This window comes from Lissotriton helveticus, chromosome 10 (genome assembly GCF_964261635.1).
Source record: "Lissotriton helveticus chromosome 10, aLisHel1.1, whole genome shotgun sequence".
Taxonomy (NCBI): Eukaryota; Metazoa; Chordata; class Amphibia; order Caudata; family Salamandridae; genus Lissotriton; species Lissotriton helveticus.
The window spans coordinates 442413457-442439680 of record NC_136071.1 but is presented as its reverse complement, the minus strand read 5'-3'; the positions used below and the strand labels follow the sequence as shown (position 1 = coordinate 442439680).

At 49.0% G+C, this 26224-nt stretch overlaps 1 protein-coding gene across 4 annotated transcripts in view; it reads left to right on the top strand.

Annotated features, from left to right (window-relative positions):
• Positions 1–26224, top strand: part of LOC144784264 (uncharacterized) — a 115453-nt gene that overhangs the window by 70985 nt on the left and 18244 nt on the right. For all 4 annotated transcript variants that reach the window (XM_078662933.1, XM_078662932.1, XM_078662931.1 and 1 more), the window contains exon 4: positions 25973–26132. In XM_078662933.1, coding sequence (XP_078519059.1) covers positions 25973–26132 — 160 coding nt within the window. The remainder of the gene's footprint in view (positions 1–25972; positions 26133–26224) is intronic.

The following is a 26224-nucleotide window of genomic DNA, read 5'->3' as shown; positions in this document are numbered from 1 at the left end:
GTTTCACACTGTTCTTATCCATTCTGAAAGGCTTTAGAAGTAGTATTGTACCCTTTCTGAACTTGGATGTCTTCTCTTCATTCTTCCTTTGACTCCACTACAAAAGCAATGTTGCCAAGACCTCATTATTGAGTTCTCCTGTCAGTATTGTTGTCTTTTTTTTTTTTTTCGAAATTCTGCATTTGATCAGCTCCTTCTCTGGTCTCATCACCTGCTTCTCCTTGCTCCCTTTGTGCTGCAGAGTTTGCAGTGATTTCCAGCTTGATAATTAATACACTTCGGACTATGTTTTCAGTGTTTTTTCTATTGCCCTACTTTTCCTTGTCCCTCTCAACCTTTGCTCCTGTTTCAGAGGTTATCTCCACAGCTTTGGCGATTGTCTCACTGACAGTCAAAGTCTGGATACAGCGTCGGTGTTGATCTCCTTTCATTCTCCTTTTAGGTGTCAAGTATTTCTTTACTTTGTAGTTAGTATTAAACCCTAAGGTGTCCTTCCTGCCGTTTGTCATAGAAGAATACTACTTTCTGTAAGAAAGGCTATCTCACCGATTTTGCTGTGGGTCATTTACAGTTCTTTACAGTTTGGTTCTGTTCTAATCAATTTAAGCAAGCAATCCTCCATCCCTTATTAAAAACCATCTCTTGCACCGATTGATCTAGCCAACCTTCGACTGATCTCCATCCTTACTTTTCTCCTGAAATTATTCATCAGAGTAGTAACTGCTCACTTTCAGAAATGTGTGTTGGCTACTTATCTTCTCTATGGTTCACAAGCCGAGTTTCACCCTTGTTTGGGTACCAAAGTGGCAGTTTAGTTTGGCTTTCCATGATTTTCTAGTTGATGATTGCGATTAACAGAGGGAGGATTCTATTAGTCTTTTGCCTTCAACTGAACAGCTTAACGTATATGTAAATCCCTGCTCCCCTGCAAAAACCGTGGCACTGGACCAGGCACCTCAGCCTTTAGCCACCACCCTTTTGGCTAATAGACATATACCAAATAGTGAGATAGAGGAACGGTGCACGTGAGTTCCAATTTCACTGCTGGGCCTATCAGCCCTCTGGACCGTGCATCAATCAAGCTAGGTTTAGCCGATGCAAAAATGAAGATTCTGTCTTGGAATGTGGCGGGATTGAAGAGTAAATTGCCCATTCCCGAATGGGGCAACTTTATGGCATTACATGATATTTGCATGATACAGGGAACATGGGCGTTACAAGAAAGTACGGCACCGGGTTTTGCTACTTTTGATATTTTGGCAACAACGGGAGGCAGGGGAAGGCCCTCGGGAGGGCTGTCAATCTGGGTGAGCACCCACTTGGGAGCTCAGGCTACACAAATCCCAACTAATTCACCAGACGTTCAGTGCATACTACTTACCCCGCAAAATAGGCAAAACATAGCATTAATAAATGTATATTCAAGGCCAGTTAGGCGGGGTCTGGAGTCCGAGGCAATTGAAACTTTATTAAACTTTATCCAGTCGTTAGATTCCTCCACCGTCCTAATTCTGGGTGGAAACTTCAATTGCCATTTTGAGCCTCTTGTAGACTCGAATTTGGGGGACCAGGATGAAGTTGACCAGCTTTGGCACATTCCGGACCCGTTGATTTCCCAGGTTAAGGCATGGACCCCTCTCGTCCTACAATTACAGTCATTTGCGTTAATTACATCATTGAGACCATGTAATGGGAGGGTGGAGCCCGACAGGCCGGGGAGAGAGACGTTTAATAGATTGAATCAAACCTCAGTGATTGATTATATATTCATCGAAGCTAGGCACTGGGATAGGTTGCTCGAATTCAGGGTCTTTGAAAGGCATGATAGCGACCACAATGCCTTAGTCTTGTCCCTTAAACCGGGGAGCTTCGGGTTGACAAATCCACCGCCCTCCCAAAAAAGTGCTTCGCAACCCTTAATAATAGCTAATTGTAGGCGTAGGGTAAAATGGCCAGACCTCCAAGACTCCCCTACCAAACTTGCTGAATTATATGAGATCACCATTCCATTTATTGTAGAAATGGGGAATCTTGGTTCCAGGGGAAGGGCCACTGATATACATAATCAGTTGGTTGCCATTTTAAGGGATGCCCTTTGTCCTGTGAAAAGGGTAAATCTCCCCCGGACTAAGACGCATCCATGGTTTAATGCCTCCTGCCGAAAGTAAAAAAAATCCTTGCTGTCAGTAATAAAAACTAAGAATACTAGATGGATAGACTCCAGCTGCCGGGAGGGGATTTTAATAGAGCGCTTTATTCCAGATCGGCCGGGCGCCATCTTACGGGCCCGTCCAGGATCGCAGTCAGTGTGTGGCGCACCGCGAATGTGAGTCTGGGATGGGAGAATCGACTGACAATGGCTACTCCGCTTTATGCTTCCGAACGTTTGGGATGTCTCTGGTCTACTAAGGGCTTTGACCGCTGGGATATGATTGGAATATGTAAAGTGGGTGATGTCTGTGTAGAAGGTGAAGTGAAGTCCTTCGAGGCCCTTCAGGCCGAATATGACTTGAGTGATAGAGAATTCTTTCGATATCTGCAGGTCCGACATGCTCTGGCCTCTGTTCTGACTCCTGGTGTGACCCTGCCCGAGTCCTCCCCCTCGAGGATCGCATACTGGATGGCCACCTTCCCGATAGCACTATCTCCCTGATTTACAAGAAACTGATTAATAATCGCGCTGACTTACTGGTCCGACTTAGGGAGGTTTGGGTCGGTGACGGGCTGGACTTGGATGACGAAGATTGGCAATCGGCACTCTCTTCTCCGAAAGAGGTCGCCATCCCCGCCCGTCTCCGCTTGGTTCAGCTTAAGATCCTCCACCGGGTGTATGTAACTGGTCCGCGTCTGGTAGTGATGGGTCTTTCCCCGGATGGTTTATGCAAACGTGGTTGTGGGATGAGTGCTACATTTCTGCATATTATTTGGGAGTGCCCTGCGGTGGCGGCCTACTGGACTGATGTGCTTGCGGTGATGACTGCTGTGACTGGAATTGCCCTGCGGCCTGAGGCCCGACGGTGTCTGTTGAACGTGTGGGAACCCACCGACTATTCTGTGGCCCAAACTAGATGGGCGACCTTGGGATACATGGTCGCAAAGCGAGACATTGCGCAACTCTGGGGCGCCTCTAAACCTCCCGATGCTTCGGTGTGGGAGGATAACATGGATTGGTCCATGTTCCGCGAGAAGACCGTCTATGTAGCTAGGGGCAGGCCCAGGGCGTGGACGAAGATTTGGGGTCAGTGGAACGACTATCGTGGGAATATTTGTACTCCTCCCTTTGTTGACGCACCCGATGTTACCCTGTCTCCCTAGGCTGATGTTCCCGAAATCTCTCGTGCTGTTATGTGATTTTCCTATCCTCCCCGCGGTCCCCCCCCCCACCTTGCCAAGTCACATTGATTGTGCTTTTGTGTTCCTGATTGTTAGCTTCCCCTCCGCCTTCTGGGCTGACCTTGATTAGTATGCATTCGCCTTTTTGTAGTTTGTTGTTTTTATATGTATAAAAGGGGAAATTGTTGTGTCCTATCCGATAATTTGAGTGACAGTTGGAGTTTGACTTATGTCTGACCACGGGAGAGATCGTATGCTTCTTACGTTGTGCTTTGCTGTTAGCGGCCAGCCCGTGTGGTTGTAGGCCCATCTTTGTAACTCTTCTCTGATTGCTCAATAAAAGTTTTTAACCCAAAAAAAAAAAACTAAGGATACTAGAGCTATTAGGGTCCAACGCTCTCTGTACAAAAAGGCTATTAATGACGCTAAGAAGGAATGGGAGGCCAAGATATGGGAGGAGCTTGGATCTGCATTAAGGTTTAGGGATTCCAAATTATTTTGGTCCATTGTTGCAACTGGCTTGAGTGGGCTTTCCCCTGTGCCTGCCCCCAACATTGCTTCTGCAATATGGGAAAAGCACTTTGGTGCACTCTATCGTGTTCCTGAGATTGACATCTTAACCCATGAAACCACTTGACTCCAACAAATCCCTAGTGTCCCAGGGGTGGTAGATTGTGAAAAGACGACCGCAGTTCCTATTAAAGGTCCCCAAACTAAGCACCGATATGTGGGGACCCTGGCTAATTCCTGTTGGCGGGACCAATTGATAGTAGGAAGAGAGTCCTGTCTTCCCCAGGTTGAAATTATCTCACTGAGAGAGGTTGAGGTAGCAATAGGAAAATTGCTCCCTAATAAGGCCCCCGGTTTCGATAAATTGCCTGGGGTTTTGTTTCGTACACAACCTAAAATCTGGGCCTAAAATGTGGCCGTTTTTTTTAATGAGATCCTGCGGGGAGCTGATTTGCCCCCAACTTGGTTGGGAGCGGAGATTGTGCCAATTTTTAAAAAGGGCTGTCCACTTACACCATCAAATTATAGACCCATTAGCTTAATAGATACATCACAAAAGCTAATGGGGAGGATCGTTCTTGATAGGATCCTTGGGTGGATAGATGAGAACGAGATTCTAACCACACTCCAGGCAGGCTTTAGGTCTGGCACCTCTACCTTAGATCAAATATTTCGCCTGCAGGTCCTGTACTGGAAAAAAGCAAGTGTGGAGGGTGGCAGCCTCTACCTTGTCTTTGTGGACCTGCGGGCAGCATTTGATTTAGTCCCCTGTGCGAAACTGTGGAAGGTGTTGGCTGACCTGGGTCTCCCGCCCTATTTATTGGCCATTCTATCTAGGCTCCATATAAATAACTATGCACAGGTCAGGTGCGGAAGGTATGGTGACCTTATGGATCAGTTCTCTGACCAGAAAGGAGTGCGCCAAGGGTGCGTCCTGGCGCCCACGCTATTCAGTCTCTACATTAATGGACTTGTGGATCATCTGAATGGTGTGGCGGACAATGATGCCCCAAAATTGGCCACAGGGAGAGTGCCCGCTCTGATGTTTGCAGACGACACCTTGTTGTTGTCTAAAACATCATCGGGCATCCAAAGAACGCTTGACGGATTTGTAGCATTTTACGCGACGAGGGGATTGGAAATCAACCTGGAAAAAACGCGAAGTTTATGATTTTCAACCCCCCCGAAGCAGACACGCCCAAACCCGGTCTTAAACGGGATTTCCCTCGAGAGGGCTAAGACCTTTGTATACCTGGATGTTACCCTGACAGAGAGTTTTGAGTGGAATACGCAGATTGCCAAGTCGGCACTCAAATTATCACAGTTAGCGGGGGGTATAAGTAAAGTTTTTAGGGGGTCAGTCTTTAAGCCGGTGTCTCCGACCTTGGAAATATACTGTCATCAGGCTAGAACTGCGGCAATATATGGTGCTGAACTTAGGGGACATAAATGTAAATGTAAATGTAGTACACTTGTAAAGCGCACAGCTGCCCCAGCAACGGGGCGTCCCGGCGCTGTATAACTCTGGGGAACCCGTCCTGGCTTTCCCTGTGGGATGGTCCCTTGCTGGGAGTCCCCAAGGTGGAGCCAGGCATCCCCGGAATTGGTGGGGCCGTTGTGGAGATTAGGCAAGCTAATGCCCAGAGTTGCCGAGTGGAACCCCTGATTAGAGTAAGCACCGAAGCGAGAATTATCGAGTCCGCTGACCAAGGTCCACAACCCTGCCGCGTCGGGAATTGAACCCTGGTCCCGGGCTGACTTCTGCTCTCAGGCCTGCTGCCTCTAACCAGTGAGCCACACTACTCCACAAACAGATACTGAACCTCAAAAGGGTGGAACAAAGCTTCATGAGGAATCTAGTTGGATTACCAGTAAGTACACCATTGATTCCTCTTAGATTAGACCTTGGGATGGAGCCAATAGAGGAGATCACAAGTGCAAGACCAATTATGTACTGGAAGAGGTTCTGGTCAGTCCCAGAACTGGCCGCCTACAGAGCAGAATTAACTGAGGTCTGGACCTCCCTTAAATGTAAAAAGATCCCATGGCTGCAGCACATTAGGGCTGTTATTATCCGGATAGGTCTCCCGAAACTTTGGGAAACACCTGAGATTCATTGCCCTGGGATATCAAAAAGGGAACTCCATACTCAGATACATAGGCAGAACTCTCTAATATTACAGAGCTCTGCAATTATGGGCAGGCTAACGACAGAGTTCCTCTTAGTCAAATTGGAATCTATATTTGAGGAATTCATGGATGTAATTGAACCTCCGCTTGCTAGAAAGCTGTATCTCCAGTTAAGGCATGGCACTTTACCTATTAGGTCATTTACATGTAAATGGTTAAAGTCTAACAATGAAGCTTGTCCTCCATGTGATTATAAAAATGAAAATGTAGCACATGTACTGTTTTTTTGCCCTGCTTATTCAGCAATTAGAAACTGTTGGCTGATCCCAATTTGCAGGAACCTCAAACTTCTGTATTTCACTCAGGCTTGTCGGATCCTCACCTATGATACTCATCCCCCTATTGTGTTTGCCGTATCCCGTTACTTAATTAGTATGTGGCGCAGAAGACAAACTTTTTTAACCTAAATGTGGCAACTATGATATTTCCTATTCTCTTGTTCTTGATAACTCATAGTTTAATTCTTTTTTTAACGATCTGATGATAATTTATTGTTTTAATATTTCGTGCTTGTATGTATTTTATGTGCACTTTTATGGTCTTTGACCGAAATTAAGTTATCAAATGAATGAATGATTTTCTAGTGGATGTGAGGGTCTTGAGATCATTATATCTTTCTTCTGCATTTGAAATTGTGTGCTCTGAACACTTGTCCAATATACTGGTATATTTTTCAGCAGAAGGTTTTTCATACATATCCTCATATTCAAGTGGATATATGAAATAAACTTTCTAGGTATAAAGGGACAATTCAGTGAGCGTTGGTCTCTGAATTATTTTGGGGACAGTTATCAAAACATAGTGTATGGCATAGAATGTTAGATCATATTAAAAAAAAAACTATTTAAAAACATGTAAATATCCAAATCATGACTTAACGTTGCCTAAGTATTGTAGAATTCTGTCCTCATCAGGACTGCGGGATCACCCTACATCAATCTTGGACCCTTCCTCCAATGTTGCTAAGATCAAAAGTCAAATGGCCTCACTGCCTGTGATAAAAATCTACAGCCAGTACTTATTATTGTCGCAGGCAGCGGTGGCAACCAGTCTCGACACATCAGAACGTATCTCCTAGATATTACATCATTTTATATAAGGGTTAAACAATCCCATTAACAGAAGGGAATGTAAGAATAGTAGGAAAGGGCAATATCAATATTACCCAAAATGTATTTCATATTATCCATAGTTAAATTATTTTCTAAATCTACAAATGGTTCTGTTCGCACCCAAAATAAGTTGCAAAAACCCCACCAACTTCTCCCCGTTTAAAAAGACCTAAACACACAACAATATCACAAATGTAAAAGGTTCAAAATAGGGCCACAGAGGTGAAAATAGGAGGGAGGAGCTAGAGCGCATCAAAGATTGTATGCAGAAAAGGTGCACCAATGTTCCTAGATTTGCCAGCACCACTATCAAATATTTTGGTTATTGCCCCACACGGTTCCCATACGTCAACGTTTCGGTTTTACTCTTCTAACTTTACAAGAACATCTGCAGGACCAGGTGTGGGTTATATGTTTAAGGGTACTGTAAACAAAAAAATACGATATAACATTAATATTCTTTGTCTCTTGATATCTAAGTATCCTTCAATTTGCTTTAGTATACTAAGCGTTAGCAAATATTGATCCTTTCAATCGACTAACCTTCTCAAAATATGTTTAATAACAATCTTGTACAAATTCAAATCGATTTAATCAAATCAAAACATTTTTGAAGAATGCTTCAGTCTTACTATTGAGAAATATTTAATTAATCATAAAAATACATTTATACCCTCACCTAACATACATCTTAAGGTTGCCTCCACTTATCATTTCTTTACATCAAAGAGCAAATAGTCAAATCGTATTTTTGTTATATCGCTATGAGGGTGTATATAAGGAACCAACAAGAATTACATTTACATTTATTTTCCAAAATACTATGTTTGAGGCATGTGTGCTGTAGATACACATGCTTTGCATACTCCTGCTATCTAGTGTTGTGTCCGGATGTTTGCAAGTTGTTTTTCTTCGAAGAAGTCTTTCACAAGGTAAGGTGACTCCTTTCGGTGATAGTGCACATGAGTTAGATTGTTTATTTCCACCATTGGGTTCGGCCGTGTATTGCGGCGCTCTGGTTCGAAACCATTCTTCGCAATTCCCTCAACGCTCGAGCCTCTCTACCCTCTACGGTATTGCTTCTGTACGCTTTCCCATTTCTCTACGTATTGTTTCGACAGCGCATTCGACTTTCCGATCAAAAAGATTTGTGGATGGCCTTTGGGCCGAACCGCGCTGAGTCAGCTCTCCGTTGACGGATTGGACTCCATTTAAATTCTGTCCTTGGTGCCATGTGAAGTGTCCACGTACCAACTCACACGAAGTGTGCAACTTGTGCTTGTCTCCCGAGCACAACGAAGAAACCTGCGACGCTGGCAGATCATTCCAATGAAAGAAAACTCTTTGCGATCGTCGGGCTCGACGTCAAGAGATGCAGTGTCATAGCATCGAAGATACACCGAACATCTTCGACCAAGATTCCCAACAAGAAGACATCGATGCATCAGCGGCAGAGGAGGAGGAAGCCTTCTCCAAACAAGACACTGAATCGGAGTTCGAAATAGACCTCGAAGTCGAAGAACTGCAGCAGGGACAAGGTGACGTGAGTACAGAAGACCCCTTGCCACCACAAAGTCCGGCCCCACCTCTGCCTCCTGGCCAAAATCGGCACAGAGACCACGTTTCTGACAACCCGCCTCCAGGCCCGTCTCGGAAACAGCCAATTAAGCCATCAGGCTCGGTACGGAGTCATCAAAAGTCCTCTTCGGAACCGAAACCCTCCAGTTCCAAACCCAAGTCTGGCTCGGAGCCGAAATCCTTCGTGTCGAAAACCAAACACCCTTCAGAACCGAAACTTTTCACGCCGAAAGGGCAGCTTCCTCCGTCACCAAGACGCCAGCACCGAAAACTTTGGCGCCAAATCAGAAAGAGACCCCTTTGGATCCGAAAGTGGACATTACCTCCTCGTTAGTCTTCCTCGCCACATGACTTACATAGTGAGCTTCAGCTCCACACCAGAACCCTCCAAAGCAAAAAGTTAGCCTCCCATGCCTCCCATCCCTTCCCAAGATGGCTGACCCATTACCACCTGACCTCTATAAGAGGCGGGCCGGCCCAACCCATCAGCCTGTTTTTTTAGTTCTGCGCATCATTCTCTCCAGATGCATCTTCAGGTAAGTGTGTTCCTGCTGTAGCAGGAGCGTGGGTCCTTGGTTGGCGGTCCTGCTCTAGCGGACTCTGGGACTTTTGGACCTCCCCCCTTCCTTCCCCCGGTCTCTTTTGGGCCCGGTTAGTCTCTGCTTTAGCGGGCCAAGGAGTCAATAGGGGGGGGCGTGCGGGGTTTGGGCTCTGCTAGTTTGGCGCCTTTCCGCCCCTCGCCTCGCGCTTTCATGAGCTGATGTCCGCTTCGGGACTCTATGGCTCCTGCTTCCTTTGGGGAGCCGCGTCCTCTCAGGTTAAATGCCCGGTTGTCCCTGGGGCTCAGGGGGCGTGGACGGGCATTTTTCCGGCAGTTTTCTGCCGTTTTCGGCCCCGTGGGGGCCGCGGTTGTGCTCGCTTCGGTGGCACATTTTCTGTAATTGGAACGTTGCACTTCCTCCTACGGCTCTGTTTTGGCGCCCTCCCCAGGCTAGGGTCCCGCTCCCGCGGGCTTACCTTTGGCCGTCCTCGGCGAGTGCCGCTCTGCCGGATACCGCCCGGCGGGTGCTGGCGTTGCCCCGGGGTCTGCTCCCGCCTTCTTTCTCTTGCATACCGGCGAGTTTTGGTGGCGGCGGGCGCGGCCTGTTGCCTCTTTTTCCCGGCTCCTTCCTTTGGGCTCCTCGCATCCTTCTAGGGGGGCGGGGCCGGGCTCCTCCGGCTTCTCTTGGTCTTTCGGGAGCTGCATGGTCACGTGGGCGTCTTGGGCTGCGTGGTACGGGTTCGTTCCGTTTCCGTTGAACCTCGGTCCTTGTACATTGGTCTGGCCCGGGTCCTGGGTTCTTCCCCGCCTCGGCGGGTCCTGGGCTTTCTTTTTCCACGGTCCTGGTATTTTTGTGTCCCTGCGCCCTAGGGTTCGGCCGGTGCGTGCCGGCCCGTGCCCCTCCCCTTTAGGCGTGCACTTCGGCCTGCTGTCGCCTGCTGGTTGCGGTTTTAGGCGTTTTTTTGCTAGTGGGGAGGTGTGGCTCGTTGGTTAGGGCGGCGGACCCTGGTGCAGGGGTCTTGTCCGGGGTTCGATTCCCCGCCTGGGCGGGTCTTGGGCTGAAATTCCCACGGAACTTGTCATTTGCTCTCCGCTTCTTGCGGGGTTGTGTCTCTACGGGACTCTTGTCTCGCGGTCCGGCTGTGTGGACGTCTTCCTATGGCCTGCTTCGTGCCACGTTGTGTATGGCCTTGTGTTTTTATTTTTTATTTTTACTCTGGTTATCGCCTCCTGCTTGTGCTTCGCTTTGTGGGTGCTCTGTCTTGGAGGGTCCTCTGCTTCCTCGTTTGGTTGCGTTGGTTCCCTGGTTTGGCGCTGTGTCCTGGCGGTTGTGGTGGCTACTCTTCCTCATGTTGGTTGTTTGCCGCTCCTGCTTTCTCGCTGTTCATGGCGCGGCATTGGGCCTTTCCGGTGTTTGTTCACTCCTCTCATTCTGCCTGCTATGGCTCCTTTGGGGGTGCTTCTCGCATTCTGTTGGGGCTGTGTGCTGGTGGCTCAGTGGTTTGCTGCTTCCACTGTGGGGACCTGTGTTTCGGCCTCGTGGTCACGGGCTCTGCGCCTGGCGGGTTCTCTCTGCCTTTCTTCCTTCTGGGGTTGGTGTTGTGTGTCCCTTTGAATTTGGTTGCACTATTCGTCTGTTTTTCAGAGCTTTGCTGTTGCTCTGGCCTGGGTTCGGGTCCCGCTTGTGCTGTGCCCATGTCCCCCGGCGTTTGTTTTTCGGACGGTGTTTTCACCTGCTCCTTTGCCGGGCTCCCCTTACGCCCTCTTCCTCGTGTGTGGTTCGCTTCTTCGGCTGGTACTCTTGGGGCGTGTTCGCAATCCAGGGCCCCATGGGGGCTCTGGGGTTGCCAGTTTACCTGTGGTTGGCACGCGTATTTGTTGTGCGTTCTGTGTCTCCTCAGTGCTCGCTTCGGCGGCGCATTTCCTGGTATTGGTTATATACTGTGGGGATTTGCTTGGTCCCTGCGCTGGGATGGCGCGCGTTTCGTGTGGCGTTCCGTGTTTGGCATCTCCCATTGGGTGGCTCTCTCTGCCTTTTCGCTGGGTTCCTTGGTTTGGCTTGGGTCCCTGGTGCTTTGGCTTGGTGGTGTGTCTTGTGCCTTGAGTGGTGCTCGCCTTTCTGGGGCCGGGGTTCGGCCCCTTCCGTGCGGTGCATTATGGTTTTCTTGTTTTTCGGTGCCCATGGCGTTGGGTTGCGGGGCCTCTGCTTCGTGCTTTGCTGTGTTGCCTTCCGGGCTTTGGACCTGTGGTCCTTTTTGTCCTGTGGACTCCTGTCCCCGCTGTTTCTGTGTGGGATCTGTCCCGGTTGGTTCCTTGTTGTCCTTCCTCCTGAGTTTTCCAGGGGCTGTGGGCTACGGCTTGTCTGTGGTGGGCTTCCTGCTTTTGGGGTCTGTCCGTCCGTCTCTGGGCTGCGTCAGTATTTTCTTGCTGGCTGTTTTCTGCTCCTGGAGGGCTCTCCTTGTCTTGTCGGGATCCGCGGCTTTGCCGCTCCCTCCTTTTCCTGCTCCCTGTCTTGTCGGGCGGCTCTTGCACCCTTTTCCTGTCCTGTCGGAACTCCGTGCTTCTCCTTGCCCCCTGGGGGTCGGGTGTTTGTTGCGATCCTTCTCTTCCAGGCTTTCGGTGCCCTTGGGGCTTTGGCCCTTTGGTGGCTCTGCTTCCTTTGTGTGGTGCCTGCCTGGTCGGTCCGGGGTTTTGACGCCTGCCTCTTTGTAGCTGGGTCGCTTTGCTGATGCTTTCTCTCCGGGTCCTGTTCGTGGTTTGGGTCTTGTGGCCTGACGGTGTTTTCTCACCCCTGTCTGTCCTTGCGGATCCTCCCCTTCCTGTTGGTCTCGGTACCTCTGGCCTTTTCCTTGGTTTTTTTTCCCCCGCTCTTCCCGCTCTGTCTCCTGGGAGTGCTGGGTTCCTCCTGCCCGTGTGTTGGTGGTGCCTTCCTCTGGCCGTGCTTGGGTTCCCGGTCTGTGCTGGGTCGGTGGATTTCCCTGTGGTCGTTTTTCCCGTCTGGCTTCTATTTTGCCGTTCCTTGGCTTCTCTGGGGTTTTCCCCTGCCTTGCTGGGGCTGGTTGGTCCCTGTGGTGAGTTGTCCCCTGCCTCGTGCTCCGGGGTGTGTGCGGGGTTCGCCCCTTTTTTTGTCTTTGGCGCTTTGGGTTTCCTTCCCTTGCCTGGGTCGTTTTTGGCTGCGGCTTTTTTCTGGCCCTGGGTGCTCGTGTTCTCCTCGCCTCTCCTCCGGTGGTTTGTGGGTCGGGCCTCTTTTTGTGCCTGGTTCGGGAGTCTCCTGGGTCCGTCTGGCCCTGTCTATGGGCTCCCGGCTTTGCGCTTCCTGGGGTCCCTTTGCCTGCTGGCTGTTTTTTGTTTCCGGCGGTGCTGTGGGATTCCCTGGCGGGGCCCTGCGCTTCCATTCTTTCCCCTGGTTTTGGGGTCCCGGGTCCTGTTGGCTCTGGTGGCTCCCTGGGTGTTTTCTTTTTTCATGGCTCGGGCTCGTCTTTGCCCTGCCCTTCTGTTCTTCACACCTTTGGTGTGTTGCTGCCGCCCTCCTTTGGCTGGCGGTTCTTCTTTGTCTCGCTGGGCTGGGCCTGGTTGTGGGCTGGCTGTCTGTTTGCTCGCCTGGGTGCTTTCTTCGACGGCTCGCTGCCCTTCTTGTGTTTCTTCCTGGGCCGGTTGCTTGGTCCCTGTGCGGGGTGTTCCCGTACCTGGCCGATTGGCTTCTTTTTGCCTCTTCTTCTCCCTTCTGGCCGTGGGCGGGCCTGTGGGTTTTCGTTTTTTTCTCCTTTGAGATATATGTGCCTGGTTGGTTCTCCTCCGGGTCCCTTCGGTGTCGTTTCCGGCTCCTTTCCTGGGTTCGTTTTCCCTGGTGCCTGCCTGGGTTCTCTCCTTGGAGTCGCGGTCCCTTCCGGGGGTCCTTTGTTTGTCGGGGGTTTGTCCCCCTTCTGTTTCTTTTCGGCTCCCTTTTCCATTCTTCCGGCTCTTGCCTGTCTGTTGGATGGCTCTGGTGCCGCTTCCCTATTTTTCTGGTTCGGCTCTCTCGCGGGCTATGGTCACCCTTGCGGTGTTGCTGTGTTGGGCGGCCTGGTTGTCTCTTTCCACTGGTGATTTTTTGTTGTTGTTTGGTCGCTGTGGTGGGGATGTCCTCTGTTCGTTCCGTTCTTGTCTTTGGATTTTTGCTCCCCTCTCGCTTTGTGCTGCCTGTGGGGCTGCCCTGGTGTGTTGTTTGGGCCTACTCTTTTCTGTGCTGGCCCTGGTTGCTGTTGCCTTTTTGGCTCCATGCGGTGCGGTCCCGTGCCTTTTCTCTACCTTCCTGCGGTTGGGGCGGTTTTCCTGGCGACTCTTGGTTTCTCTGGGGTCCGGTTTGTTTTTTTCGGCCTTCCCGGTGTCTTCGGTCCCGGGTTGGTTCTCCTACTCGTGGTTGCCTCTCTCTTGGGTGGTCCTTCCACTCGCACTGGTCTGTTGGGTTTGGCCTCTTTTGTGGTCGTCCCCTGGTCTGTTGGTTTCTTGTGAGTTTCCATGAAGCCGCTTGGCTTTGGTATGTGCTCACTATGTAAGTCATGTGGCGAGGAAGACTAACGAGGAGGTAATGGCCCGGTTACTTACCGGTAATCTTCATTACTCCGAGTATAGTCTTTCTCGCCACATGAGTTCCCATCCCTCCCTCCCTGTCTGGCTCTCGGCTTCATGTTTGTGCTTGGTGGTTTCAGGCTGATGGGTTGGGCCGGCCCGCCTCTTATAGAGGTCAGGTGGTAATGGGTTGGCCATCTTGGGAAGGGATGGGAGGCATGGGAGGCTAACTTTTTGCTTTGGAGGGTTCTGGTGTGGAGCTGAAGCTCACTATGTAAGTCATGTGGCGAGGAAGACTATACTCGGAGTAATGAAGATTACCGGTAAGTAACCGGGGCATTATTTCATTAACACCAGATCCTAAGCAAAAGAAGCAGTATATTAACCCCGAGACCGGCCATATTCACACAGTCGCCTCAAAAACGCAAGCTTCAGGATGAGGACACTTCTTACAAAATCCCTTTAAAGAAAAAATCTCTGGCTACAAGTCATTTTCATCTACCATCTCCAACACCACCACCACCACCTCCTCCTTCTCTACCTGAGAATCCCTTGCAAATTACACTTCAGGATTCCCCACAATCTGACCATGGGGATGATGATGACGATGCTGATGATGGGGGGGATACATCTCCTAATGGATCTATGGACAGATTATACAATTGATCCCCTGGGTGATAATGATTCTGACCTTTACCCGGCCAAAGCATCTCCTCCAGACGACGATGAATCCCATCAAGAACTCATTGCCAGGGCTGCACAATATCATGGGGTGGCACTGAACAAAGAATCACTGGAGGAAGATTTTTTGTTTGAAACTTTAGCATCCACACACAGGTCATTACAAAGACTTCCCATGCTTAAAGGCATGATGCGTCACGCTGATGAGATTTTTAAAGACCCAGTCAGAGCATGCATCTTAACTCCTAGAGTAGACAAAAAATATAAGCCTTCCCTACAGACCCTATATTTGTCAAACAACAGTTACCATTAGGTTCCCTAGTAGTGTCTAATGCTCGTAAGCGGGCGAATTCTCAGATATCACTAGATGCTCCTCCACCAGATAAAAAGTCCAAGTTAATTGACGCTTCTGGCAAGCGCTTAGCTGCTCAAGCTGCAAATCAATGGCTCATTGTGAATATGCAGGCTCTTTTAGCCAGATACGTCCGGGCTCACTGGGATGAGTTGGAGCAATTGATTTAATATCTCCCAGATGAGCATAAAGTTAAGGCACAGGATTTAGTAAATGAAGGGAAACGCATTTCTAAATCCTCTATACGATGTACTCTAGATGGTGCAGACACAGCAGCTAGAGAGATTAATACCAGCATCCTGCTCAGGAGACACGCTTGGTTAAGGATTTCAGGGTTAAAGCCAGAGGTCCAACAATCAATCCTTAACACACCTTTTGATAAAGAACATCTGTTTGGTCCTAACGTAGATCAAGCATTCGAGAAAATGAAAAAGGACACTGAGGTGGCCGAATCTATGGGAGCGCTCCAGGCTCCATCCAACAAAGGCTGCTTTCTTCGCTCCTTTTACAGAGGAGGATCCAAAACACTGTCCCCAGATCAAAATACCTCAACTTACAAAGGTAACAACTAGTCCTCTCCCTCCAGAGGATTTTTTCGAGGAGGTTGTAGAGGCCACAACTTCAAGGGTAGTAGTAAGGGCAACACACCCCGAAACTCCCCTTTCCCCATCAAACAGTGACGCTTTCCCCTGATTACACCGCACCTGTAGGGGGGAAGACTTCAAAAATGTCTCCCCATTTAGCAGTCTATACCAACAGACAAATAGGTGATTGGAATTATCCAACATGGTTCTTGCCTGGAGCTTACCAGCAATACCCCAAACATTCCACCTCGGTCTCGCAAGTTAATTACTTAATATGTGTCTTTCTGAAAAATAAATATTTTTATATATGTATATCTAAAGGTCGATGGAAGAATAAATGGGTAAATAAGTGTCTAAATGGATATTTTTGTAAAAATGATTGGTTAACTGACTTATTAAGTGTATCTTAGTGAATACATGTATTAGCAAATAATGTTTAAATTTTTAAATATATGTATCTGTGTCTCACTTTGTGTACAAGTGGCTGCATGGGTTGGTGAGTAGCTACATGAGTGTGTATATGGGTTATAAGTTGTTTTTTGAGTATCAGTATGAGTGTTTGTATGGTTCGGTGGGGGATATTACTTAGCGCAGATGCATGAATGAGTGACTCACTGTTTGTATGTGTTTTGAAGACAGCATGTGTGCAAGACTGTATGGGTGGATGATTGTATGTACGGGTGGGTGAGTGAGTGAATGATTGTCTCAATAGTATATTCATGTGTAACTACATATGTTTTAAACTAGTATATGTGAGTATTGATGTATATAATTGAGTATATGTGAAAGTGAGAATTTGTAAGAGTACCTGTATAAATAAGTATGTGTTTTTATAATTGATTTTTTAAGAGAGTAAATATGTGTATGTTTCTGTAGAAGTAAGTGTAGTGGTGTGTATACAGCAGTATAATCAAGTAAATGGATTTTTGATGTGTGAATATGTGTGTGAGTAACTATATGGATGAGTATTAGTGTGTAACAGGATGTATAGGTGTGTGAGTACATATGATGAGTGAGTACATGTATAAGTGACTATACAGGACTGTTTTTGAATGAGTGGATGTGTATGTAGATGTTGGAATTACCTAATAGGTTGTTGTAATTGGTATTGGTATCTCCATTTTGTTTGAAAATTGTAGTTTCCATTTTTGAATGTGTGTATCAAAGATAATATTAGGGTGAGAGGAGGTCTCCTACTCTTTCAGAAGGATGATGTCATCAGTGATGTCATTTGAGATGTCATCAGTGATGTCACTGACCATGTCATGAGTGATGTAATATGTGACATCATCAGCAGTGGATTGCGGGCGCGCGAGTTATAGTGAGTACAACTAACTATAACGGGGGAATTTCAATGGTTTTGTATGAGTGAAATGTCCAGCTAACTATAACTGGTGTGAAACCTATCGTTTTTTCAGTGAATTTGTAAGGTTTTTTCAATGCTAATTCCTAACTATAACGTGTGTTAAACCTATGTTTTTTTCAGTGAATTTGCAAGGTTTTTTAAATGCTAATTCCTAACTTTAACGTGTGTGAAACCTATTGTTTTTTCAATGAATTTCAAAGGTTTTTTTAATGCTAATTCCTAACTATATAAGGCCAGAAACCTATGTTTTTTTAGTGAATTTCAATGTTTTTTTAAATGCTAATTCCTAACTAAATCAGGCCTGAAACCTATGGTTTATTTAATTAAATTTCGAAGGTTTTTTAAATGACAATTTTTAAATGTATTAATTGTTATTTTTTTATACTGATTTACATTTTTGCAGGCAGGTGTTCAGAGGGCACGCCCCCTTTTTACAACACTCTGCAGCGCAACCCCTGGCGCGTTTGCAGAGGAGGAACTAATTCCCCTTGCATACTGGGGGTGCCTGGGGGGCAACTAGCCCACCAGGAGCCTCCAGTATAAGCCAGTGGGCTGCATTGCAGAGAGGTGTAATGAGGCCACACTTTTTTTTACACCTCTCTGCAACGCAACCCCCGGGCGTGTTTGCAGAGGGGGAACTAATTCCCCTTGCATACTTGGGGTCCCTGGGGGGCAACTAACCCAACAGGAGCCTCCAGTATGGGCCAGGGGGCTGCTTTGCTTGGCCCCGGAGGGCAGCGGTCCCCGGGGCAGTGTGGGGGGGATTGGGCACCCCCCACACTTCTTTATCACTATGCCCCCGCGATTTGGTCCCCCTTGGGGGTCATTTTTAAATGAACATACCGGGTTTTAAAAAAAAACATTTTTGGCCTTGGGGGTCCTTGTGGAACCCCCTGAGCAGGCCTAGGGGGTCAGGGTGCTTCTACCCTGTCCCCTTTTTGAGTTCTACACGTTTGTTTTTCTGCTTTCCTGTGCCTCAGTCTACCGAGGCACAAGATGGCTGCCAACAATTTCTGTTTTGGAGTGTTAATAGACAGTGGCAGCCAATCAGCATGCAGCTCGTACTCGGGAAGGTACAGAGTACAGTAAGCTTACAGTGCACGCACGATGCAATGCCCATAGTTATATATTTTTTTCAAATTCGATTTTCTCAAAAACTACTGGAGGGATTTACACCATTTAAACAAAAGGGCGATCTGCGAATCAGACTCTACCATTTTGCCAAACTTCTTGTAATTCCGTTCAGCCGTTCGGGCTGTAGCCGTGTCAAATCGTCCTATGGAAAATTGCATGGGGAAAACACGTTTTGGGACCCCCCTTTTTTCAAGGCCCCCGCTTGACAAATCCCCCCGAGACTTTCAGGGAAGGAGCGGAGCGTAACGGGCCAAAATTTTGGGAAATTAAATTACACGCAAATTCCCCAATCTACGCCAAAGTTATTCCAAATAGAATGTTGTGGATTTCCTATGGAAACTAGGTCCTAACTATAATTATAGACTCAATTTAAGATTGAAAACCCCAAGCATCTCATCCACAGCATCCCCTTCGGCGAGATCCTTAGACTAAGAGGGATTTGCAGTTGTGAGAGAGATCTTGTTACAGCACAAGAATCAGCAAGCTGAAATTTCAGGAAAGAGGGTACAAAACACACTGCATTGACACAGCCATTCAAAAGAGTAGGTCCGAATCCAGGGAAACCGTTCTCAGAAAAAACATTGAGGGAAACTGTGAACCAACAAAAGACAAAAGCAAACACACAATAGAAGGTGTCAACTTTAGATTCATCTTAAAAGTTAACAAACATGAAAAACGAGTCAGAAAGCTTATAACCAAAAACTGGCCCCTAGTTCTAAGTGACCCCACGATTGCTCATCTGCTCCCAAGAAAACCAGAGATTACCTACAGCAGGGCAATGCTGCGGGACGGAGCTGTGGAGGAGGCTGCGCTTCTCGGCGGCTGCTGCAATCTACTGGGGGCCGGTGCTGCGGGGCCTAGCGGGCCGCACCAGGTAAAAGGCCCTGCTCCCTCGTGCGACACCCCGATTGGACCGGGACAAATCACCGCTGTGCCTGCTGCCGCTCCCCCGGAGCCCGGGTGACCGGAGGACGGTGCCGGGGTGCCGTTGGGGGCTCCCCTTCCTGCCGCCATCAGCCACAACAACTCCGACTGGCGATCCGGGGATACGGGACGACTGAGGGCCTCCCGGATATTACCCCGTTTGGCTGCCCCTGGGTGGGGCAGTGGGGGCGGTGGGGACAGAGCGCAGATAAACGCCTGTAGCGCTAAGGGCGCGCGCGCTGCGGAATTGAGACCCACGTCCTCCATTTTGGCGAACTCTGTGGACTCTTGTGTGACTCTTAAAAACCTGGTAAGGGGCTGCATCATCCTTGAGCCTGCTGGGCTGTGCTCCACCGTGTCTGCAGCGTCACACACTTGAACCGTCCTGATAGCACGGCGCCGGTAGAGGGTAGCCTCCGGGCCCCTGTTCCTCCTCCACCTCCTGCATGCCGGCAGCCATTTCGTGGCGCCCAACGAAACGACCACTGCACGCCTGGCCCTGTTGCTGATTTCGTAGCCTTCCTGAGGCGCTTCAACCCACGCCCGCCTCTGGGGACCCTGTTCGCCGGCCTGGGCCTGCCGAGGGGAGGTGAGAGGTACTGCTGCCTACATTGCCTCTGCTGCCTGTGGCTACTTTAACTGAAGGTCCTTCCACGCGTTTCGCCACTCCATATCCTCCGATCCTGTGGGTGGTGAGTCCGCTCGCTCGTCTGGGCTGCTCACGCTTGGACCATCAGTGACTCTGGAGCCAGTCCCTCAAGCTACCTGCGCCTAATAGCACTGTTAACCCAGACGACACGCTCGCCTTTACCTCGCCCAGAGCACACTAGCGCTGGATTTGCGCAGCCGAGTGGGGGAACGTGGGCTGACCGTTAGGAACCCTGACCTACAACGTCCTTGCTCGGCCCGGGCTGTCAGGATGGGGAAGACTGAACCTAGGCAGTCGAAGCTGCCTTTCGAGGGCCGCAGGACACCGGGTGCCAGCTCCAAGACTCCGGTCGAAGCAGACCCCCCAGAGACACAGGACGACGGCTGGAAAACCCTACTGGTCACCATGCAAAAAAGCCTGACCTCAATAGACTCAAAAATGTATTACATGAATCTCAGGCTGGACAATGTGGTGGCCAAGTTAGATGGGCACGAGGAACGCCTCAAAGAAGCTGAACATAGAATTTCAGGCCTAGAGGATGGCACAACCACAACTCGACAGCAAGTGACGCAGATGGACAAACTCTTGAAGGTAATTGCGGACAAAAATGAGGAGTTGGAAGCACGCTCCAGGCGGAACAACGTGCGCCTGCTTGGCCTAGCAGAATCCACAAACACTGGCCGCCTGGAAGATTACCTGGAACGTCTGCTAAGCGACATTTTTGGCCGCGACTCTTTTTCGGCGCACCTAGTTATTGAACGTGCACATCGGTCACTGGCGCCCAAACCTCCTCCAGGAGCGACACCCCGTCCGATTATCATGAAATTTCTCAACTACCGAGACAGGGACACTTTGCTACGCCTGGCACGAGAGAAGGGGGAAGTTCGCTTTGAGAACACCACGCTATCCTTCTACCCAGATTTCACGCAGGCGGTGCAAGAGGCTCGACGCAAATTCCTGGCAGTGAAGAAGCAGCTCCAATCCCGCAGTATCCAATATGCAATGCTTTACCCTGCACGTCTGCGGATCCACCATCGAGGCCGTCAGCACATCTTCCAAACGCCTCATCAAGCTGAAGAATACTTGAAACATGACAGGAGGTCCGTATCGCGAGAAGCTGCTGCCAGGCACCGGTCCCGCTCTCTTTCACCCATGTCGGAACCCTCTTGAGGTGCCACTTTCAAGATGAACTCATCCAGCGGTGTGATTCCTCCTCCCGGCACCATGGCGACATCCTGCTGATTGGTGATGTATTACACTATTGTAGACCAATGAATTTCTATTGTCCCCGGACTGCTCCTCTCCACCCCGTTGTTTCCGCCCCTGAGACCCAGGTGGTGGTGGATGGGTGAAATAGGGAGATGGAGTATTATGGGCAGGAGCCCCTAGCGGCCCTCCTTCTAAGGGCATTCCCCGTTGAGACTTAATGACTTTCCTTTGTTGGGACTGTTACTGCTGGGAGCAGCTTCTCAGTGGATGGTTTATGGGGGGAGGGATGTTTTTTTCCTGGCGAGTTGGGGTAGCCAGTGTGGGAGAGGAGGGAGGGGGGGCATATTTGTCCTAAGTCCGGTGTACCACTATATCATCAATTGCACATGCTATGTATTGCTAATACTGCAGTTGTTCCACTTGTGTACACTTACTCGTTACCTGCACCGCCGTTCTCTACCATACCCCTTTCCCAGCCACCATGACCCGCACTGATCAAGCACAGAGTATTAGGTTAATATCCTGGAATATAAGAGGCCTGAACGACCCTAGAAAGCGTAGACAGATACTAGGATACTATGATAGACAGGGCGTAAATGTTGCCCTTTTGCAGGAAACGCACCTCTCCCCCCGCCAAGCCCCTACTTTCGCGACTAGATGGGCCTCTAGTCGCACCTTCTCACAGTATTCTAACTACGCTAGGGGGGTCACGATTTTGATTAAAAAGGGAGTGGCCTTTATACCCGCAGGCTGCGACACTGATAATGAGGGCAGATTCTGTCTAGTATGGGGTCGTCTACGCTCGCACAATGTATTGTTAGCCAACTTCTATGGCCCCAATGTAGACCAGCCATCCACCCTGATGGTGTTATGGAGCAAGATACACACATTAGGCATCACACACGTTATTCTGGGCGGGGATTTTAACACTGCTATGCAGCCCTCTGCCGATCTTTCCCGCCTGCTCCCCGCACATTACACTAACATGCAGCGCGCCCTGTACGAGGTTGCGGCGGATAACAACCTAATAGATGCGTGGCGACACCTCCACCATACCTTACGAGAAGGCACACATTACTCTTCCCTACACTCTACCTGGGCAAGACTCGACTATGTGTTTATCTCTGCTGGGTTAGCTCCCTGGCTGGCCCGAGCGGTGCATCTCGCTTGCACCTTCTCGGACCACTCTCCAGTCCTTGTAGAGCTCCAAATACCCCTGAATGTTTCCCCCTATCTGTCGTGGCGTCTCAATCCTGCTCACCTTCGAGATGCGGCCTTTAAGGCCGAACTCGAACAAGATATTTGTGACTTTTTCGAACGCAACATCTCCTCTGTAGATAGTATGACCACTGTCTGGGAAGCCTTTAAGGTTACCGTCAGGGGATGGTGCATCGCGAAGGGTGGCGGAGTGCTAAAATCTCTGCGCACTGAACTGCATAAACTAGAAATCGAGATTAAGGAGCTAGAAAGAACTCGCAACCCAGTTGACCCCGACACTCTCCTACGTTTGCGTAGCAAAATTTCTGAATACACACAAGTGGCAGACAAGGAGGGAAAGTTTTTAGGGCGCCCACACATGGCACGTATATACGGAGAGGGAGACAGACCGGGGAGGGCTCTGGCGAATGCTGTTAAACCCCCCAGATTTATGACTTACGTCACAGAAATACAGGATGACAGTGGGGACATACACAGGAACCTCCCTGATGTCCTCCGCGCTTTCCGAAACCACTACCATACACTGTACACATCACACAGAGGGGAACCTATTGACCTCCCCACATACTTTGAAGACGTCGCGCTGGCGTGGCTAGGTGAGGGACAACAGAAGTTTTTACATGCTCCATTGGAACTCGAGGAGATAACGGACGCCATTATGAGTATGCGCTCTGGCAAAGCCCCAGGCTCCGATGGCCTCCCTATCAATTTTTATAAACTCTATGCCCCCATATTGGCCCCCATCCTGAAACAGGTATACTACGCCGCCCTGGAGGAGGGCAGCCTGCCCTGCACCATGAGGAAGGCGCTTATTACTTCTCTACTTAAACCCGGTAAGTCCCCTTCACACTGCGATTCCTACCGACCCCTCTCCCTCATAAACAATGACACTAAAATACTAGCCAAGGTGTTAGCCACGAGACTCAATCTCCTCATGGAACGCCTAGTTCTTCCTGACCAAGCTGGGTTTGTGCCCAATCGGGCTACTTCCCATAATCTCCGCACACTTCACGCCGTGATCCAAGATCTCAACCCCAAATGTAATGCCGTTGCGGTCTTTCTTGATGCCACCAAGGCATTTGATTCCCTTGAATGGGACTACTTGCTTGGTACACTACAATATATGGGGTTTCCGTTCAGTTTCCTAGACTGGGTGAAACTACTCTATCATCAGCCCACTGCTACTGTACTCCTCAATGGGTCCAGAGCCGCTCCGTTTCATGTCCAGCGAGGGACCCGACAGGGCTGCCCACTATCCCCCATCCTCTTTGCCTTGGCAATTGAGCCCCTGGCTGCAATACTTAGGCAAAAACACAACCACCGCTCCCTTATTTATAGCTCCCGGCCTCTCCTGGTGTCACTCTATGCCGATGATATTACCTTGTACATTGAAAAACCCTGCGTGAATCTAAACCCGATACTTCGCGAAATTACTAAATTTGGAGATGTTACTGGAATCCAGATTAATTGGTCTAAATCTGCTATCTTCCCACTCACAGATACTACGCAAATTTTCCAACTCGACTACCCATTGCTGTGGGAGCAGGAGGAGGTGAAATATCTGGGGGTTCATATACTCAGGGACAAGGAAGCAATGAAGCGTGCCAACTATGGCACCACAATGGACAAGATTACAGACAACTTCTCGAAATGGCTACACCTTCCTCTCTCCATGGCGGGCCGCATTTCGCTGATTAAAATGAACATATTACCCAAGCTGCTATACCTATTTGTTAACATCCCATACAACCCTGGCGCCGTCTTTTTCCGCACGCTCAATTCCCAGCTTTCGCGTCTCATATGGGGAGGGAAACAAGCTAGACTCAGCCTCGACACTCTTATGCTCCCTTTCCATCTGGGTGGATTTGAAGTACCCAATTTTGAGAGGTATTACGATTGCGCGCAGGCTCATTTCGCGGTTTACTGGTATCCCCCTCCACCATATATGGCTCACCTGGCCGTAGAGGAAGGCTATATGAGCCCTGTTGTCCCCACTGGATATATTCATACCCATGTCAGTCAGAGGAGCCGTGACCCTTCCACTGTGGACTGCACTGTACAGGCATGGGACCGTCTTCTCACGGTACTGGGTAACCCATTTGCCTACTCGCCCAACCTAACCTTGCTTAATGACCCTAGGCTACAAGTCACATGTGAAGTAATATGTCAAGTAATGCTCCGTAAATTTAAAATAAGCTGCTGGGGAGACCTTTATGTACAGGGCACATTCCGCACGGCGGAACAGTTTTTCGGGGAAGTGGCACCTTCTACTACCTTCTACTATGGATACCTTTCTATTTACCAGACTGAGGCAAAATGTACGAGCCTTAACTCCCTCTTTCCCCGCTGAACCTGATACACTTGCTCCACTACATGCATTGGTACAACCTGAAGCCCCCCGACATGTCATATCCATGCTTTACAAACACACGCTGAATGCGCCCAGTGTCGCCCCTGCTAGAGCTAGATTGGAATGGGATGGAGACTTGGACTCACCCCTCACTGACGAACAGTGGGAAACCAGCTGCACTCAAACACAGGCAATTACTGGCAACAGCAGACTGCGGCTACTCCATTATAAATTTCTTCACAGGCTCTATCACACACCTGCCAAATTACACAAGTTTCGCTTAAGAGACACTGACTGCTGTCTTCGATGCGGCGCCGCTGGAGCCGATTTCATGCATTTAGCGTGGTTTTGCCCCCAAATTGCTAGGTACTGGGATCAGGTATTTGAGGGACTCACTATCATGCTCGGTGTGACAATCACCCCCTGTCCACTCATGGCACTGTTGGGACTAACGCAATCTGTAGTCACCGTACACAAAAAAATTCTAGCCATGAGTCTACTGCTTGCTAAGCGCTTAATTGCATGCCGCTGGGGCAGAGGCCGCGCCCCCAAGTTTAAATGTTGGATTCACTCCCTGTCCACATGGCAAGAGAGGTTACACGACTATGCTGAGCTCCTACCCCTCACCTCACAGCTGAAAGACATATGGGCACCACTCACGGCATATCTTCTTAGGTTGAGTGCAGAGGAAGAAGAAAGTCAGGCTGGGGAGGCTCTACCCACTGCAACGCTACTCACTACAACATCTGCTAGCCACGAAGCAAACTGTATGATTTCACATACATCTGAAGTTTCTGTTTGATCTCAATTTCAATTAGATTACTCAAAAAAGGTAGCTTTTCTAATTTCCTGGGACCTGTTGTTGGGCTCTATTCAACAGTTCGATGACAATACAATGCTTGAGTGGATTTTGCAGATTCCCGTGAGAATGTACATGTTCCAGGCCAACACACTCCACTTTTTTAGGCAGTTAACAAGCAAAACATGACTACAGTTGGGATCATAGATTGTTTGGTCTGGTGAGAGACCTTCATTAAGTATCTTGTTTTAATAGATCTGTAGGAATAATGTGTAAGCTGGGATGCAGATTAGTGTAAAAGAGAGTAACAAAGGGCTAAACGAATGGCTTTTGGTATGCTAAAGACAATGGGTAACATTTTTGCTTTGTTCGTGCTCAAAATTTTGTTCTTGCCCTGTTCAGATGCACACATTCTTTTTAGTTCCTATGAGTCAGTAGTTTCTAGCAAGCAGTAGGAGGCAAGTAGGGGGGAGTAGGATGTTTATTAATGTTAAGGAATTAATGATTCAGACACATGGGTGCGTTTGGGGATATGCCAGGATGGAATGCTGGGTGTGTGCATGCCACGTTGTGGGGCTGGCTGATAAAACAGAAGTCGTTCACCACATTAAATCAATACATCTTTCTGGTAAACAACAAATCATTTCTCGGATTTATTAAATTTGAAAGGAAATGCCGTGCTAGAGGAACATTCCCATGTCGGAGGCTGCTCAGTATAGCTAGGGCATCCTCCCAACCTCAGTATGTATACGACCACCTTTCAGTGGCTGGGATGTGCGTAGTTTGTTTTGAGAAAGGCCGAACCCAGACCTGCTAGTGAGTAACTACTTCTATCGTGGAGCTAGCTCTTTGTTGGATGTACACACTGTGCCTGGTCTGCTCTCGTTCCTACAGCGGGGGAAGTTTCGTCCACGCCTGCAACAAATGGTGACCTCTAACCCCAGTGAAACCGTGGAGGCATGCACCAGGAGGGCCTTTCAGCTTCTTCCCGATGTGGGAGCGGCCATCACCGAGCTCAGCCAGCTGAAGGCCATCGGGCCGGCAACAGCATCAGGTAATCAATCGTCCATTAGGAGAAAAGGCGTAAAGCCACAATGAGCCAAGCACGAATGAGTCGAAGGTTCTGTAAGGGAGCAGTGAGGAATC